The 15,468-nt window shown below is 32.3% G+C and overlaps 1 protein-coding gene across 1 annotated transcript in view; it reads right to left on the reverse strand.

Moving 5' to 3' along the window:
* Positions 1-15,468, reverse strand: part of LOC144255071 (protocadherin-15-like) — a 452,955-nt gene that overhangs the window by 24,680 nt on the left and 412,807 nt on the right. Inside the window, 3 exon segments of the mRNA XM_077799103.1 lie at positions 1,321-1,539; positions 8,604-8,661; positions 8,664-8,776. Coding sequence (XP_077655229.1) covers positions 1,321-1,539; positions 8,604-8,661; positions 8,664-8,776 — 390 coding nt within the window.

A 15,468-nucleotide genomic window follows, 5' to 3' on the forward strand; every position in this document is an offset into this window, starting at 1 on the left:
AGTTTTGATCACTGTATTGCATGTCAAATATAAGAACTTTTCTCACTAATTTTCTTTCCTATCATGATATAAAATTGCTCCTTTGGGAAAAAGATGGATGAAAAAGGACAACTAACAATACAGAATAAACTTGAAAATTAATATTGGATTAGTGGATTAATAATCTAAAATAATTTTCCCAGTATCATTTGTTCAGATTTAGTATATTGATTGACATACTAAGGAAACATTAAGCTCCAATATATCAACCTAAATATTTTGTTGGCAACTTCACATTGTTTTTTTGATGAAAATATTCCTTTAACATCTTCATGTAGATCATAATTTTCCAACTTCAGGTTGAAATCACTTTACCATACTCAATTCAGAAGGAAGTTTTCAGTGTTTGAGAGTTTACTTTTTCAGTAAACATTTTACATAATTAATAACAGCTCTACTACTATTTCTTACTACTTGTTACATCAAGTAATTTATATAATTCATGATGTCTGTTATTTATTTTCTCTTTGTAGCACCCTCAGAGTTACCTAACTTCTTGACCAGCTTTCTATTTTTTTTCAGTAGAGATATATTTAAAATGTGTATGCATCAGTCACAAAGTTTCTGATACCTAATATCAAATCAAGGATATTGCTAGTTTGCCTTAACTATATACATTTAAATAGTAATAATTACTTGATTATTTTAAAGGGTCAAATAACATTTTAAGCACAGATATTATAAATGGAAGAGTTTCACTTGTAGGAAATGGAAAATTAAGGCTCTACTCAGTCAAAACATGTTACCAGATATTATAAGACAGCTTAGATCAAGGAAGGAAGAAACCACATGGAGAATTACATGTGATATGCTATGATTTTATTATGATTTTGTTAACACTATCATCATCTGCATGGAGGTAAATTTAGCCATATGGATGAAAACCTATTATGGCAATATGTGAGGTTTCATACCTTTGTTTGGAACTTTGTAAAATGGGTATATGGATATAAGATTATATTGTTATATTCTCTAGGATACTTATGAGCTTCTCTCAGGAGGGATTTAATCCAAAGAATGAATAAAACCACAGGAACTAAGCTAATCCTCCTACTGAATGAGATTATATTAGGAGCACAGGGACCTTGAGCTGTACATGAGAAGCTTGTGGAAAGCTTGTAATGTTTTCCTTTTGAGGAAGGTGATTTGGTTCAAAAAAGATAAAGCAATCCCAGAATGGTTGAATTACCAATATTTTTCAACTACAAAGCCACATTACAAGAGATGATTTTCTATAGGTCTTCAAAGAACAATCCATGTTTAGTGTCCTTGAATACTTACTGTCTGTAGCTGACTAAGACCACCAAGATGGCAGGAATACAGCAGAGGATGATGATGAAGGCCAGAGCCAACAGAGCCCCTTCTGTGTATCCTAAACTTTCTCCTCACTTTTTAATGCTGGTCACTGCCTGTGGAGTCCGTATCTGCAGAATGCGTCCTCCTTCCCCATAATATGGTTGAAAATCTTTATTGATATCAAGCAGCTTGCCATCCAAAAATCTTTATGATTAGATAAATAGTAAAATTAATGACACTAGAAAAGAAAGGGCCATTTTAAAATGAAATAATACTATAAAATATTTTATTATCTTTAATTTTAAAACAAACTGAGAGTGTTATGAATAATAAAGGTATTACACTGTGGAGGAGAATCAAGGAATGGAATAATTATCACTTAATGTATAAGAAGAATCAGCAATAAAGAAGAGTTAAGTATATATCTGTATAAATCAATGCTGTTAATGATAATGTCCCTTACTTCAATATCACTAAACCTCCAACATCAAAATAATTGACATCATTAAGGTATTCAGATGGAGTATAATATAATATTCCAAAGTAGACAGCACTGTTTAAAAAATTATATTCATTCATTTTCTCTTGTGTCTTCAAGATGATCTTGAAGACACACAATACTGATGGACTACAGCCCAGATTCTGACACCATTATGGAAATAAGTCTGAGACTCCAACCTAAATCTTGAGATTCACAATAAACATTTTCTACCACATCATCTTAAATGCCAACATTCTCAAACCTCAAAGTGAAACAATGTTTTATAGGAAGAACATGAACAAATATTTTTTCTGCCTGGGAAAAAAAGATTAAATCAATGATACAGGTAGAAATTATTGTAGTCAGGAAGACAAGAAATAGTGGCCAAGTTAATCCAATTATTCTTGAAAATCTTTCCTCTAAATAACACTATGTTAACTATAGATATTACACTGTCAAGGAGAATCAAGGAATAATTATCACTTAATCTTGTTATTCGGCTATATATTTTATACTGTGATTAGTAGGCAGTATATTTTTTCAAAATTCCTGGGTAACTTCTTTATAGTCTTTTATAAATGTTAAAATCAGTACACTTATATTCTTAATACTACAGAACCACAAGATGTTTAAGTTATTCTTAATTCTTTAGGATTTTTTATTTAAAGTCCAATGTTTTAATATTCAAAATTGGAAAAAGTGAAATATTTCAAGAAAAAGAAAATTACACATGGCTCTGTGATGCAAAGCAACTGTACTCACTGCTAAGATCTAGGTATACTAAAAAATCATTTTTTAATTAAAAATGCTGTTATAACATTTTGATTATAAAGCATAAAAGAGTAAAAATATTTTAAAATTGTGTTTACTAATACAAAATTACCATCCTTAAGTTGAAAACAATTGAAAACATAAAGACTTGTGAAAAAAAGCTTTAAATGGCTCTAAATTTTATCATCAAAATATAAAATGGTAGTTACCAAAGGCTAGGGAGAGCAGAAAGGTGAGAAAATGAGGAAAGGTTGACCACTGAGCCATACCCCTATCCTTATTTTGTCTTATATTTAGAGACAGAGTCTCACTGAGTTGCTTAGCATCTTGCTTTTGCTCAGACTGGCAGTGAACTCTTGATCCTCCTGCCTCCGCCTCCCAAGAGGCTGGGATTATAGGAGTGCCCCCTGGCATCAGGTACAAGTAAAATATTCTAATTATCTCTTGCATAGTAGGATGACCATAAATATTATGGACTTTATATTTCAAAAAGCTTGAAGAAAGGATTCTGAATATTTTCACTATAAGGAAATGATATGTTTAAGAAGATAGGTACGTTTAACTTGATTTAAGCAACGTACAGTACATTATAGGAAAACATCCACAATTCCCCAGAACACACATAATTTTCTCTTGTATCAAATTTAAAAATAGCCAAATGTCATGTTTTTGTGCTTTTACAGTGTATTTATGCCTTTTTGAAACTATTTGTTCTAATTTTCAGCATGACCATGCAAATTTTAAATTTATTTAAAACCCCGTTCAGAACTTTCATATATGAAAACAAGATGCTTGGTATACGATAGCTAGCTTATTAGTCTTCCAATTTAAGAAACCTAATGGCCCAGATAATTCAATTTTGGTTTTAAAGCTACATACTTTCTTAACTTAAATTTTCATACTGCAATATAATACAATTAGGATGCCTTTTAAAAACATATCTGGTAGTTATAGATGAAAAATAAACCTTTTATAACAATTTTCCTAGATGATTTTTACATGTAGAGCAATATAGTAAAGTTTTAATCATTTTGTTTGATATTTTTATCAGATAAAAAATATATTCTCAACGAAGTATAGATTAAGAATTGAATCACAAGAAATATATTTTTTTTAAACTGGGAAAGATCAGAACCAGAAGATGATCATTACTTGCAGGGATAATCTGCCCCTTTCAAATGGAATTGATTTGACAGATCTCAATTTATTGGACTCTTGTTCAAACCATGTAAGAAGAATTCTTATTCATACAGGTGTTCCCCTTTGAACTGTTATCTAGACTACTGATCTACTTTTTGTACATTTAGAGCAGCTTGACTAGTTAAATATTTTTGAGTCAAAACATTTTTTTCTTACAACATGGTGAATTTTGTTTTATTGCTCTTTGGAATTTTATCAGCAAATGAGATGTATTTTATAAAGCCATAAAAGAAAACGAGAAAAAATAAGCTAATATTTTGATAAACTAGTATGTGTATATTCGTTGTAAGATTAAAGCAACAGAAACCCACAAATAAAGAGGCATTTTTACTCCCTCTGAAACTCTTTTCCATGGATGTATACAAGAGAGATTAGGAACGAGATAAGAGACAAGAGAAAAATTTCATTCATGGTGCAAGAACAGGAAAGAAAGAATCCGTTAAAGCTGTGGCATGGGCAGAAACAGGAGGCCATTTCCCAGAAATGATCTCACACGCGTAAACTATCCCCTTTCCTAGAGTTCAGGTGAAGGTGTATGTTTTACTTCTGTGTAAACCAAAATTGACTATACCTAAAAGAGGAACAGTAGGTCCCCTGGGCCTAGTATCCTTTGAAACAGTACAAAGTAGAGGTTTCATGCTGGTTGGGGAAATACAAAGGACTCACACTTGGCAAAAAAAAAAAAAAAAAAAAAAAAAAAACTTATCCAATGCAATGTGTGGCTGTCATAAGATGGAGAGGGCAAAATCTGAAAAACACCAGCCCAATGTCTGAACACAGCTACATAAGGATTAGCTAGATTAGTCTTCCAACAATATAAGAAATAATGGCCCAGCTAATTCAATTTTGGTTTTGAAAGTACATATATTCTTAACTTAAATTTTCATACTGCAACATAAGGCAATGGGGATGTCTTTTCTGAAACCTATCTGGTTTTTATAGATGATAATCAAAGGAACCCCCATCCCACACCCATCCTTGGATTAAGATTGGAACCAAGCCACATGGAAGAGCAGCATAATACTGCTAGAGAGAAAAGAGGAAGAGGAGGACTCTCTCCATGGCAGAGGACTGCAGGGACCATTAGCAGGGAAGGGTTGAGGAAGGAGTATGAGAACACCCCAGCACTTTAGTCTCTATTCTAAGAATGTGTCAACCACATTCCACCAGGAGAAAATGTGAACTTTGTAACACACTGAAAGTAATGACTGTTCCAAAATATAACTCCTGAATAGATTTACTCAACAGAAAAGGGGATGTGTGCATGTACTGACGTAAACTCCCCATTAGTTCTTACTGTTTTACATATCTGGTAGTCAACCAAATAAAACACAAATAGACTATAAAAGAAAAGAAGCACAATAAGAAAGAAAATAAGAGAACCAGACACAGATAACCTAGATATTGGAAATACCAGAAAGGAACTTGGATACTACTCTGAAGAATACACAATAGAATTCAGGAGAAAGTGGAAAGCATACGTGAACATGGAGAGATTCTGTACAATGTTGGAAACTATAAAAAATAATCTAATGGGAATGCTAAAGATTTCTATTTAAAACAACACTAAGATGAAGAATTTCTTTAATGAACTCATCAACAGGCTTACATAGATGAATCCATAACTTAAAAATAGGGCAAGAAAAAGTATCCAAACTAAAACACAAAGATAACAGTGGGAGGGGAGGAGCACCAGAATAGAGATCCAAACACCATAAGGAAAACTGGGTTCTGATTGCAGTCCCAGAAAGGGAATAAAGAGGAAATGGGGCTTAACAACTATGTGAAGATCCTTAGTATTACTAGCAACATTTATTGAAAACTGTTCTTTCCCCAAGTCTAAATTATTGTCATCTTTGTCAAGAAGCAGGTGGGTGTAAAGGTGTAGACCTATTTCTGACTCTGTGTTCTGTTCATTGGTCTATGTGTGTTTTGATAGCAGTAGCATGTTTTACAATATATTTTGAAGCCAGGTAGTGTACTGAGTTTGTTCATTTTGCTTAACATTACTTTGGCTATTCAGGTCTTTTCTGTTTCCATATGAAATTGGACTCTTTTTTCCCCCCATATCTCTGTGAAGAAGGCTATCACTATTTTGAAAGGGATTGTACTCAATCCGCAGATTGGGGTATTATAACCATTTCCACAATACTCATTCTTATCTAAGAGAAGTATTTCAAAAATGGTTCTAGACTGGGCAAATATAATACACAAAAAGTAGATGATGGTTATTTGAGTCCAGTTTGGAGAAATCAGAAATAACAAATAATTTTAATAAATTTCCCTTTTATGTGATAAAATGTTCTCAAATTGATTATGGTAATGGTTGAACACTAAGAACTACTGGATTAAACACCACGTTAAGTGCGTAATTACATGGAATTGCATCTCAAAAATGGTTTAAAAGGTAAGTATTTGAAGAGAAAATTCTGAGGAATATTCTAGAAAGAAAAACAATAAAAATACCAAAAATAAAGAAACAAACAAAAATAAGTTCAAAACAAGATAAAAGTGATATATATTTATTACAGAGAATTAATCAACTCACATGTCCACAAATACAAAAAAATCAAAATACCAATAGACTTGCCAAGCAATAAAAATCATTTACATGTCATTAAGAATCATTCCAGTCATCTCCATGTCTGTAAAGTGTTTTATTTTTTGTGTTTGATTAACTTAAAGCCATTTTATAATATTAAGGTTAACTTACTAAAGTAATTATTATTGTTGATTTTATTATTATTTGTTTCTAATCATATGACCTGAGAATTCCAACATCTTCAGTTACTTAGATTTAAGGATAAAGAAAAATTGAAAGAATAACCCTATATCCACTGCCCTGGAGATTAGATAACAATTTAATATTCTGGAATACTTGTCCAGTGTTAAAAACTAAATTTTCAGTAACTTTTATTATTAATCATTATTAATGATGATACGTGTACATTAGCAGCCTTGGAAATCGTGTGTGTATAAAATTTTATTGTAAAGTATTTCAAGGAACAATTAAAATGTTAAATGAGACCAGTATTTCTCAGATAGTGGTTCAAGATAAAAACTGGTAAGGCTAAATTTTAATAATCCATGGCAACTCTACCCTCTTCTCAGCATAAACTATGTTTTTAAAATTCATCAGTATTCTCTACTGTTTTTTTCCAAATATTGTATCCCTAACATGTTTGACAGTATAATTCAAATTATGATTCCTATTATTTTTCTTTTTAAAACCAGGCATATGTCCCCCAAAATAGACTTTTTACACTTAGGAAAATCATTCTAAACTCAATCTATTATCAAATTTTAAGATAAAACAAGTTTACATAGAAAACACAGGAAAAAGATGAACATTTTTAAAAGAAGAAAAATTCTAATATTTACAACAGAAAGACTTTCTGTAATTTAGCCCCACATAAATTTTTAAAATAATAAAATGCACAAAATTGGCTTTGTAGGTCTAAATGTTACTTCATTTGGAGAGTGATTATATAGCCTGAGGGAGTTACCACTTCAGTCATCTCTATTTCCACACAGTGATAAGTGTACTGACTTGCATTAAAATCTCTTAAAATAAATTGTTAAATAACAAACTTAATAACAATGGCTTTTTAAAATTACATTGATATCAAATCATTATGTTCTTGCTAAAATAGAAGCAAAGAATTGTTGTTGATGAACAGACTTAAAACTAAACTAACTTGAGAGTTTATGGATTTTAGTAAAAATGAATAAGTAGGTACTTTCTAAATAAACAAACATATGTAGACATATATGATACGTGTAAATTTGAACATGAACCTGTTTCTAAGCTGGTTGGTATGTATAGACAAATTTAAATTCTGAAACTATGACTTTGGGAATAAATTTTTTGTAAGTATGCATAAATACACAAATAAATATTTTGAATATATGCATATGATCTCATAGTCAACATATATTTTAAATTAAAAATGTTTACATTGAATTATAGTCCAAGAATCTGTTAGACACTAGATGTCACTAGAGTAAAGCAAAAAAAGATAGTTTTTTTTTTTTTTAAAAGATTCAACTGCTAGAATAACATCCAATGGAAAATATGCAGCAGCATTTTATTAGATTCTGACCTCCATTTTTTAAGGATATTTAACTCAAATATTCAAGTTCACTCTAAGGTTACACTGGGATGAAATACACATAGGTATAGTCTTAAATGGGTGTGATTTTTACCTCTGTTCTCCACTCCCAAATCAAGGGAGGAAAAATATGTACTATAGACATGATTTTTGAGTTGTTGACTCAACAGACTTCTTAGAAAGCTAGATTTCGTCTTAACAGTCAAGTCTACTGAATTGTTGCAGGGAAACTGCTGCTTTAGGAATCTGTATTTTCCTCTCAAACAGGCACGGTCTTAGAGTAAGAGTGAGGCCCTTACATGAAGGGAATGTGCGCTGTCTGTCTGACTCTCTTTTCTTTTTCTTTCTTCTTCTTTTTTTCTTCTTTTCTGTATTTTGAGGATCAACCCCATTACCTAACACTCTAGGCAAGCACTCTACCATTGAGTTTATGTACCCAGTCCTAAAGTGACCTCAAAGAGTTATTTCTTGCATATAACAGATTCTTTGTTACCCATATATTCTGAAGTCACTGTAGCTCATACTTGGACTTGAAAACTTAGTGGTGAGGAACCTAGATTTTCTTTGTGATTTATTACTTGCACTTCACTTGCAACAACATTTTGGTGTGTTTTAAACTTTAAGTACTTATAATTAAATTACAATTACCCAGGGTGCTATCATAACCAGAATGATGATGAAAAATGATAATAAAATATACTTACTTAAAAAGTTCATTTCTGTCAATGGCTCTGTTGGTTTGGGGATCAATTGCATAGACAGGTCACATTTGCTGTAATCTTCTAAAGAAAAGGCATCCCCATGCCGGCGAGCACCAATGGGTTCTACCACCACCTTGGCACCAGGAATTTGATCCTGAACATAGCGATCCAAAATCCTATAAATCAAACAAAGTAAAAACATGACATTATGATGGGTTTACTAGGGGAAAAAAATCACCCTCAACTTGAAATGACATTTAGGAAATAAAAAATGATGGCAGCCTGGTTTTTGCTAATGTTTACTGAACATGAACCCTTGAAGGAAAGAACAACAACAAAATAAAAGACTTTTTTTTTCAGCATTTAACTCCCAGTGATGCTGGAAGTCAAATAAGGTAGAAAAAGGTCATCAACCATGTCCTATTTAAGTCTAGATTTTTGAATTTATGATACCATTTAAGCTTTTATGTGGCTCATGGGATAGGCCGATATGTTGTACAAATAAAGCTGTCTATGCTTTAAAGGAGCCAAGGGGGTCTTTGGACTCTTGACCTCACATAGTCAATGTCATAAATTACACCTCCCACCTATGTCTGAAATACCTGGAAGAGCTACCTGCTAAGGTATAGGATTAGAATACCTGATTTTTTTTAAGGGTACAAAGATCCTGAGGGCATTATAGCAATGAGAAAATGTTGACATATTTTGCGTGGTAAGTTTACAAGGTTAAGATAAAAATATTTCATGCAAATATCAGAAACTATTTAGGTGAACACAATCAGCTAAGAAATATACCATGTCATATCAGAATAATAATAGAAAAAGCAGATATAATATTAACTAATGGGTAATTTTCTGAAAATTGCAATTCTTCCAATCGTATAACTTGATTTTAATTGAAAATACAATTTACTACCCTATAAGTATTTGTTTTCTATTTTTCTACATATGGCAATTTCTTGTAGATTAATATTGGAATGACATTAATTATTTATGAACATTTCAATGTTCAGTGTTTAACTATATGTGACAAATATGTTTACATTGCCTTTACATTCAATGCTCCTGGTGGAGTCCAAATATTTTCTTGGGTAGATGACATATTCTAAAATCCTCTAACACATCTGGAAATAACTTTTGCTTAAGATATCAAATTGACCTACTTTCTGCTCTGTTAAAAATAAATTGCCTTTAGAGTTTGGCATGTGCTTGGCTTGCCCTTATTACAAGAACAATCAGGATATTAAACTTTGGAGGAAATGGCTATGGGATTGTATGCCAGGGGACGCTGCCAATGGTAGTGAAATGCTCTGTCCATTTGTTTTCACATTTTATAGATGAGTTCAGTTGAAGGTTGTTCATTCTCCTTTTCTCTCATCATCCCACACTGATGGCTTCTTCATCTTACAGAATTGTTTCTGATGAGATTCTTGTGAAGAATAAAGATGCAAACAGTAGTAACATAGCACTGAAGAGCACAAAGCTTGGATTCAGTTTTCACCTTTTACACATCAATGACATCATCTTAGACAAATAATTGTAAGCTCTTAAAGTCTCAGTTTCCTTAAATACAAAATGAAAACATCATTCCTTATATAAAGTTTTGTGTGCATTCAGTGAACTAAAGATTTTACACAAATCTTTACACATTTTTTCCAGATAGCAAGGGTTTCACAAATTATAATTATTGATATTATGATTGTAGCTAGAAATTTGGTTCTAGTATTTGCATTAACAGGTTTCTTCCTTGAATCTAATTAAAAATATTTAATTAGTTTTTAAAACTATTAGTAAAGCATATTACTGGTACAACTGAATCACAAATAAAAATTAAACAAATGTGAGTACATGATTTAAAAAAAAAATGTAGAATGTGGGCTAGCTGTCCCATTCTTTTAGTTTAACAATTTATATCTTCTGCAGATCCTTTTGGTATTATTTGATATCATTGGAGGAAATTCCTCATGTATGTATGGATTAACTGTATGCTGTACTACAATGAAGAAACATTTCTGGTAAGTCTGTATTTTCAACTGTGTTTCAGTGCAATACTGCAGAATCACATTAAGAAAAAAATAGATGTAGAATGAAAAATTGCTGTACTAATTCCTTTAAGATTTCAGAGAATCATAAGTCTAAAATAAATGATAACATTTAAAACATGCAATAATGCCTTCTTCCTGAACATTATTTTCTTGGAACTTTTGGGATGAAATATATCTTATGATAAAAAAGAATGTATCCTAATTCAAATTCTTCCTAAAGTTTTTTTCTTATGGAAACCTGAATTTAATACTTTTTTTTTTGTTGTACCAGGGATTGAACTCAGAGGCACTCAACCAAAGAGCCACATCCCCAGCCCTATTTTGTATTTTATTTAGACACAGGGTCTCACTGAGTTGCTAAGTGCCTTGCTATTGTTGAGGCTGGCCTTGAATTTGCAATCCTCCTGATTCAGGCTCCCCAGCTGCTGGGATTACATGTGTGTGCCATAGGTCCAACTTAATACTTTTTAATAAAAGCACATTTTGTAAAATCCTATCTTCAACCTATTATTGATATTTATTTATTAAGCATTTTCTACATCTATCTTCATTACATATATTGCATATGTATAATTTCATTATGTATGCATGTGTTTATTTCACATATACATACATATCTATGTGGATATGTATATATAAATATATGTAAACATATTTAAAGAGAGATAATGTGAAATGGTCTCTATCTAATCTATAATATTTATATCTTCAGAAACAAATCAAAAGAGATGTCTATGAAGATGTTTACACAATGGTAATAATGCTTAGGTTCAGGTGGTATAACTTAAACATTTTTGTGATTTTTCTTATTATTTAGTTTGAATTACTTAGAGTACACATAATAAAAACAATATAGTCATAATTTTTAAAAAATCTTTTAATTCTCCCTCTCCTCTCCTTCATTTTCTTAAGGAAAAAATATCCACATGTAAGTCTATATGTTCAGAAATAAAAAAATGTAAAACAATTAGGCTGGGTATACAGTTATATAACAAAATTACAGGAAAACTCAGGTAAGAGTTAAGTGGGAAGATTTTATTTATTCATTTATACATTCATTAAATATATTGTATGTATATATCACATTATTTTACCCACTCATCTTTCTGTGGATGCATTTGTTGATCCTATAATGAGGTTGTTGTGAAAAACACTGCAATGAACGTGGGCATGTAGATATTTTTTCAACATCCTGATTTCAGCTCTTTTAGATATATACCTAGAAGTGAGGTGCTAGATCATATGGTAATTATATTTTCTAATTTGGGGGAACCTCCATTCTGTTTTCCACTGTGCTTACATGGCCTGATATTTCAGTGTGTAATTGGTCCATTTTCTCCACAACCTTACCAAAAAGTTTCTTTTTTCTCTTTTGGTAACATCCATCCTAATAGTTGTAAGGTGATATCTTATTGTGGTTTTGGTTTGTATTCTCATGATAATTAGACATGTTGAGCACTTTTCACATACCTGTTGTCCATTTGCATGTATTCTTTTGAGAAATGTCTAGTCAAGTCCTATGGCCATTTTTGGCAGGGGTGAGGGGATGTTGCCCTATACAAAAAGTAACTAAATATGAATTTAAATAATTGAATATAAGGTCTGAAACCACAAAATATAGAAAAACACATAGAAGTAAATGTCTTGACCTTGGTTTTGGGGATGCTTTCTTTAGTATGATAACAAAGTCACAGGCAACAGAAACACAAATATCTAAATGGGAATACTACAAGCTACAAAACTTATGTAGCACAAAAGAAAACTCAGCAAAACAAGAAGGTCACCACCACAGTGAGAGAAAATATTTGCAATCCAAATATCTGAAAAGGGACAATTTCCAAAATACATAGAAAATTCTTCTCTATCTTTTCTCTCCCTTATCATTGATTTTGCATGATAACTATTTTTGGAAGTATCCCTTAGTTTTATAAAGCTAATTCAAAGGAACCTAGACTATTTGGGGGGGTTGGGACTGGGGATAGGGCCTATATTTTATAATTTTATAATTACTGAGTAATTTAGTATCTGACTCAAAAACACACATAATTTTGGTATCTATAAAAGAATAGTGTTTCCTGGACACAAAGCAAGGAATATAAATTACTCATGGCATTTTCAGGTAAATGGATGGAGTTAGCAAAGATAATGTTAAATGAACTTAGCCAGTCCCAAAAAACCAAATGCCGAATGTTTTCTCTGATATAAGGAGGCTGATTCATAGTGGGGTAGGGAGAGGGAGCATGGGACAAATAGATGAAATCTAGATAGGACAGAGGGGTGGGAGGGGAAGGGAGTGGTCATGGGGTTAGAAATGATGGTGGAATGTGATGGACATTATTATCCACAATACATATATGAAGACATGAATTAGTATGAATATACTTTGTATACAACCAGAGATATGAAAAATCTCTTGTGCTCTATGTATGTAATAAGAATTGTAATCCATTCTGCTGTCATATATAAAATTAAAAAAATAATTTAAAAAATAGCATGCTTATTAATTACATTCCCTGTAAAATACCAAACTTGGATTCAGGCAAAATTTCCTCTTAGAGCTAACTAGTGAATTTTACCTGTGCCTTGTGTTCCTTGAAAACAGTGATAATTAGGAGTCCTCCTACCCTTCTTTGTTCAGAGACTGCAAAGAATTCAGCCTTCCTACCATGACTTATATAAGACTCAGGGTGGTCCCTGGTTTATTTATAAGAAAGCCAAACACATTTCAATTCTGTATTTTATGAATGATTAGGTGAATTGTTTTATCACTAATGATTGATAAAACCAAATCAATTTTTTGTTAGCCAAACTTTTTAAAAACTTGGTGACTCAGTAGACTTAATGGGTTAAATTTTCTCTTTCCTTGATCCCCTTAGGCTGACCCCCAACCCCCACTTACCCCGATCCCCCCATTACACCAACACCTCATACAACCTCTTCTTTAGTTCCCTGATAAAATAGGCTGATGTCTGGGTAACACATTCTCTAATATATACTTTATTGTATGGTCATCTTACTTTCCCCACACCCAATTCTTTCTAGCCTCATTTACTCCTCCCTGTAAAAGAAAATCCCTTTCTCCCTAAACTTTGAGATATTTGCAGACCTCTTGGTCAGAGAATTCACCATTACAACAGTCCTCCTTCCACTAGCACATTCTTTCACCTTTCCTACAATAATCCTTTTGAGTACCATCTCTTCTTGCTTAAATCCAAATTTGTCTTTATTTGACATATAATTCAATTATAGAAATTATTACTCCAATTTTCTCTTTATTCTTCCTATATAAGTCTGTGTATCAACAACTAAGACATGCGAAATGCAATGGAGTTTTAGCAAACTCAGTGTGAAGCAAAATAATATTTATTATTCCCTTTTCTGTTCCAATGTGTTTTGGACTTCATGTTTGCATCCGTCTAAACTTTACATGTGAAGGTCCTAATCTCCCACTGTGGCTGTATTTGGATATGAGCTCTCCAGAGAAACAATAAGGTTAATGAGGTCCTAAGGGTGGAGCCTTGATCTAATGTCTTTAGAAGAAGAGACACTAGGAAGCTCCCTTCTCCCTCCAAAGGAGTACTCAATGAGAGTACTCAACCAAAAGGGAGAGCCCTCACCAGGCATTCACCTTACTGCACCTTGATATTGGACTTCCACAGATCTCTAGAACTGTGAGAAAATAAATCTCTGCTGTTAAAGACACCTAGTCTGTAACATTGTCATGGCAGTCTGAGCAGACTAAGATGCAGTGTGAGCCAGCCAAGAGGTCCCCAAATCTCTGATGGCATTTGTCAAATTTCTTTCAGTTAATTTGTGTGAAATCTGGTCAACACTACTTAATTATAATTAAAAACTGTTCAAGCAAACTGTAAAATAATAAGTAATGTCTAAACCATTTCTTTTGCTGCCACTAAAAATAGCAGTAACAAACAAGCCCTAACCAATTGAAGATTTTTGCTCCCTGTTAATGAAATGCCATCCTGTGTACTGGGACTCATGGGAAGATAGAGTCACAGGCTGCTTGAATCAGTTATTTCTATCATACACAAAAAATATGCTTAAGACTGTGCTATCTATGACATATTAATTGCATATAATATTCATTAAAGCCAAAAAGAAGACATTATTTCTTGTCTGACTGGCATTTATTTTCTTTCCCTGAAAACAGTCTGGTTTTGATTTGAGAAATTAATCTTGTCTCCAACAGTCACACCTTGCAAGACATAAATCAGGAATCTTGTAGTCCCCTAGTTCCAGGTCAAAACAGACTACATGTGACCCAAACCATGTCACTCATTCTTTCAAAGTTGGTTCTAGAATCAAAGAGAAAGAGTTTTATATAATTGAAATTTGTCCTTGTAAGATATGTCTTCACCAGGTGGACATTGCCTATAAACTATTCTTAGAGTTTTTGCTTCTCTAGCCTTTAGAGTTGCACTTGTTATTAAACATTTTCCACTTCTTTCAATTCTCTTAGTGAATTGAACTACCAACAGTCTTCCAATACATGTCATTTTGTTAAAGTGAGTCTGAATTTATTGTACATTGGAACTAACATTATGCATTTTAAAATATAGCAATACCAAAGCACAAATTATTTTTTAATTGTTTCATAGGAGTAATATGTGTATGTTTGTCCTGGTCTCTAGTTCAATCTGTCTTTGTGATTCTAATGATCACACATTTTGCCTTATGCTTAAAGATGCAATGATTACTCCATAATTTGATAGAAAATTGTTTATTTGATTTGCCTTGCATCAAAACTGCCCAAACTTGGAAGCAACAAATAATACTTCAGTAGGTGAATGGCAAATAAACTGTGG

Source organism: Urocitellus parryii, chromosome 5 (assembly GCF_045843805.1).
Source record: "Urocitellus parryii isolate mUroPar1 chromosome 5, mUroPar1.hap1, whole genome shotgun sequence".
Taxonomy (NCBI): Eukaryota; Metazoa; Chordata; class Mammalia; order Rodentia; family Sciuridae; genus Urocitellus; species Urocitellus parryii.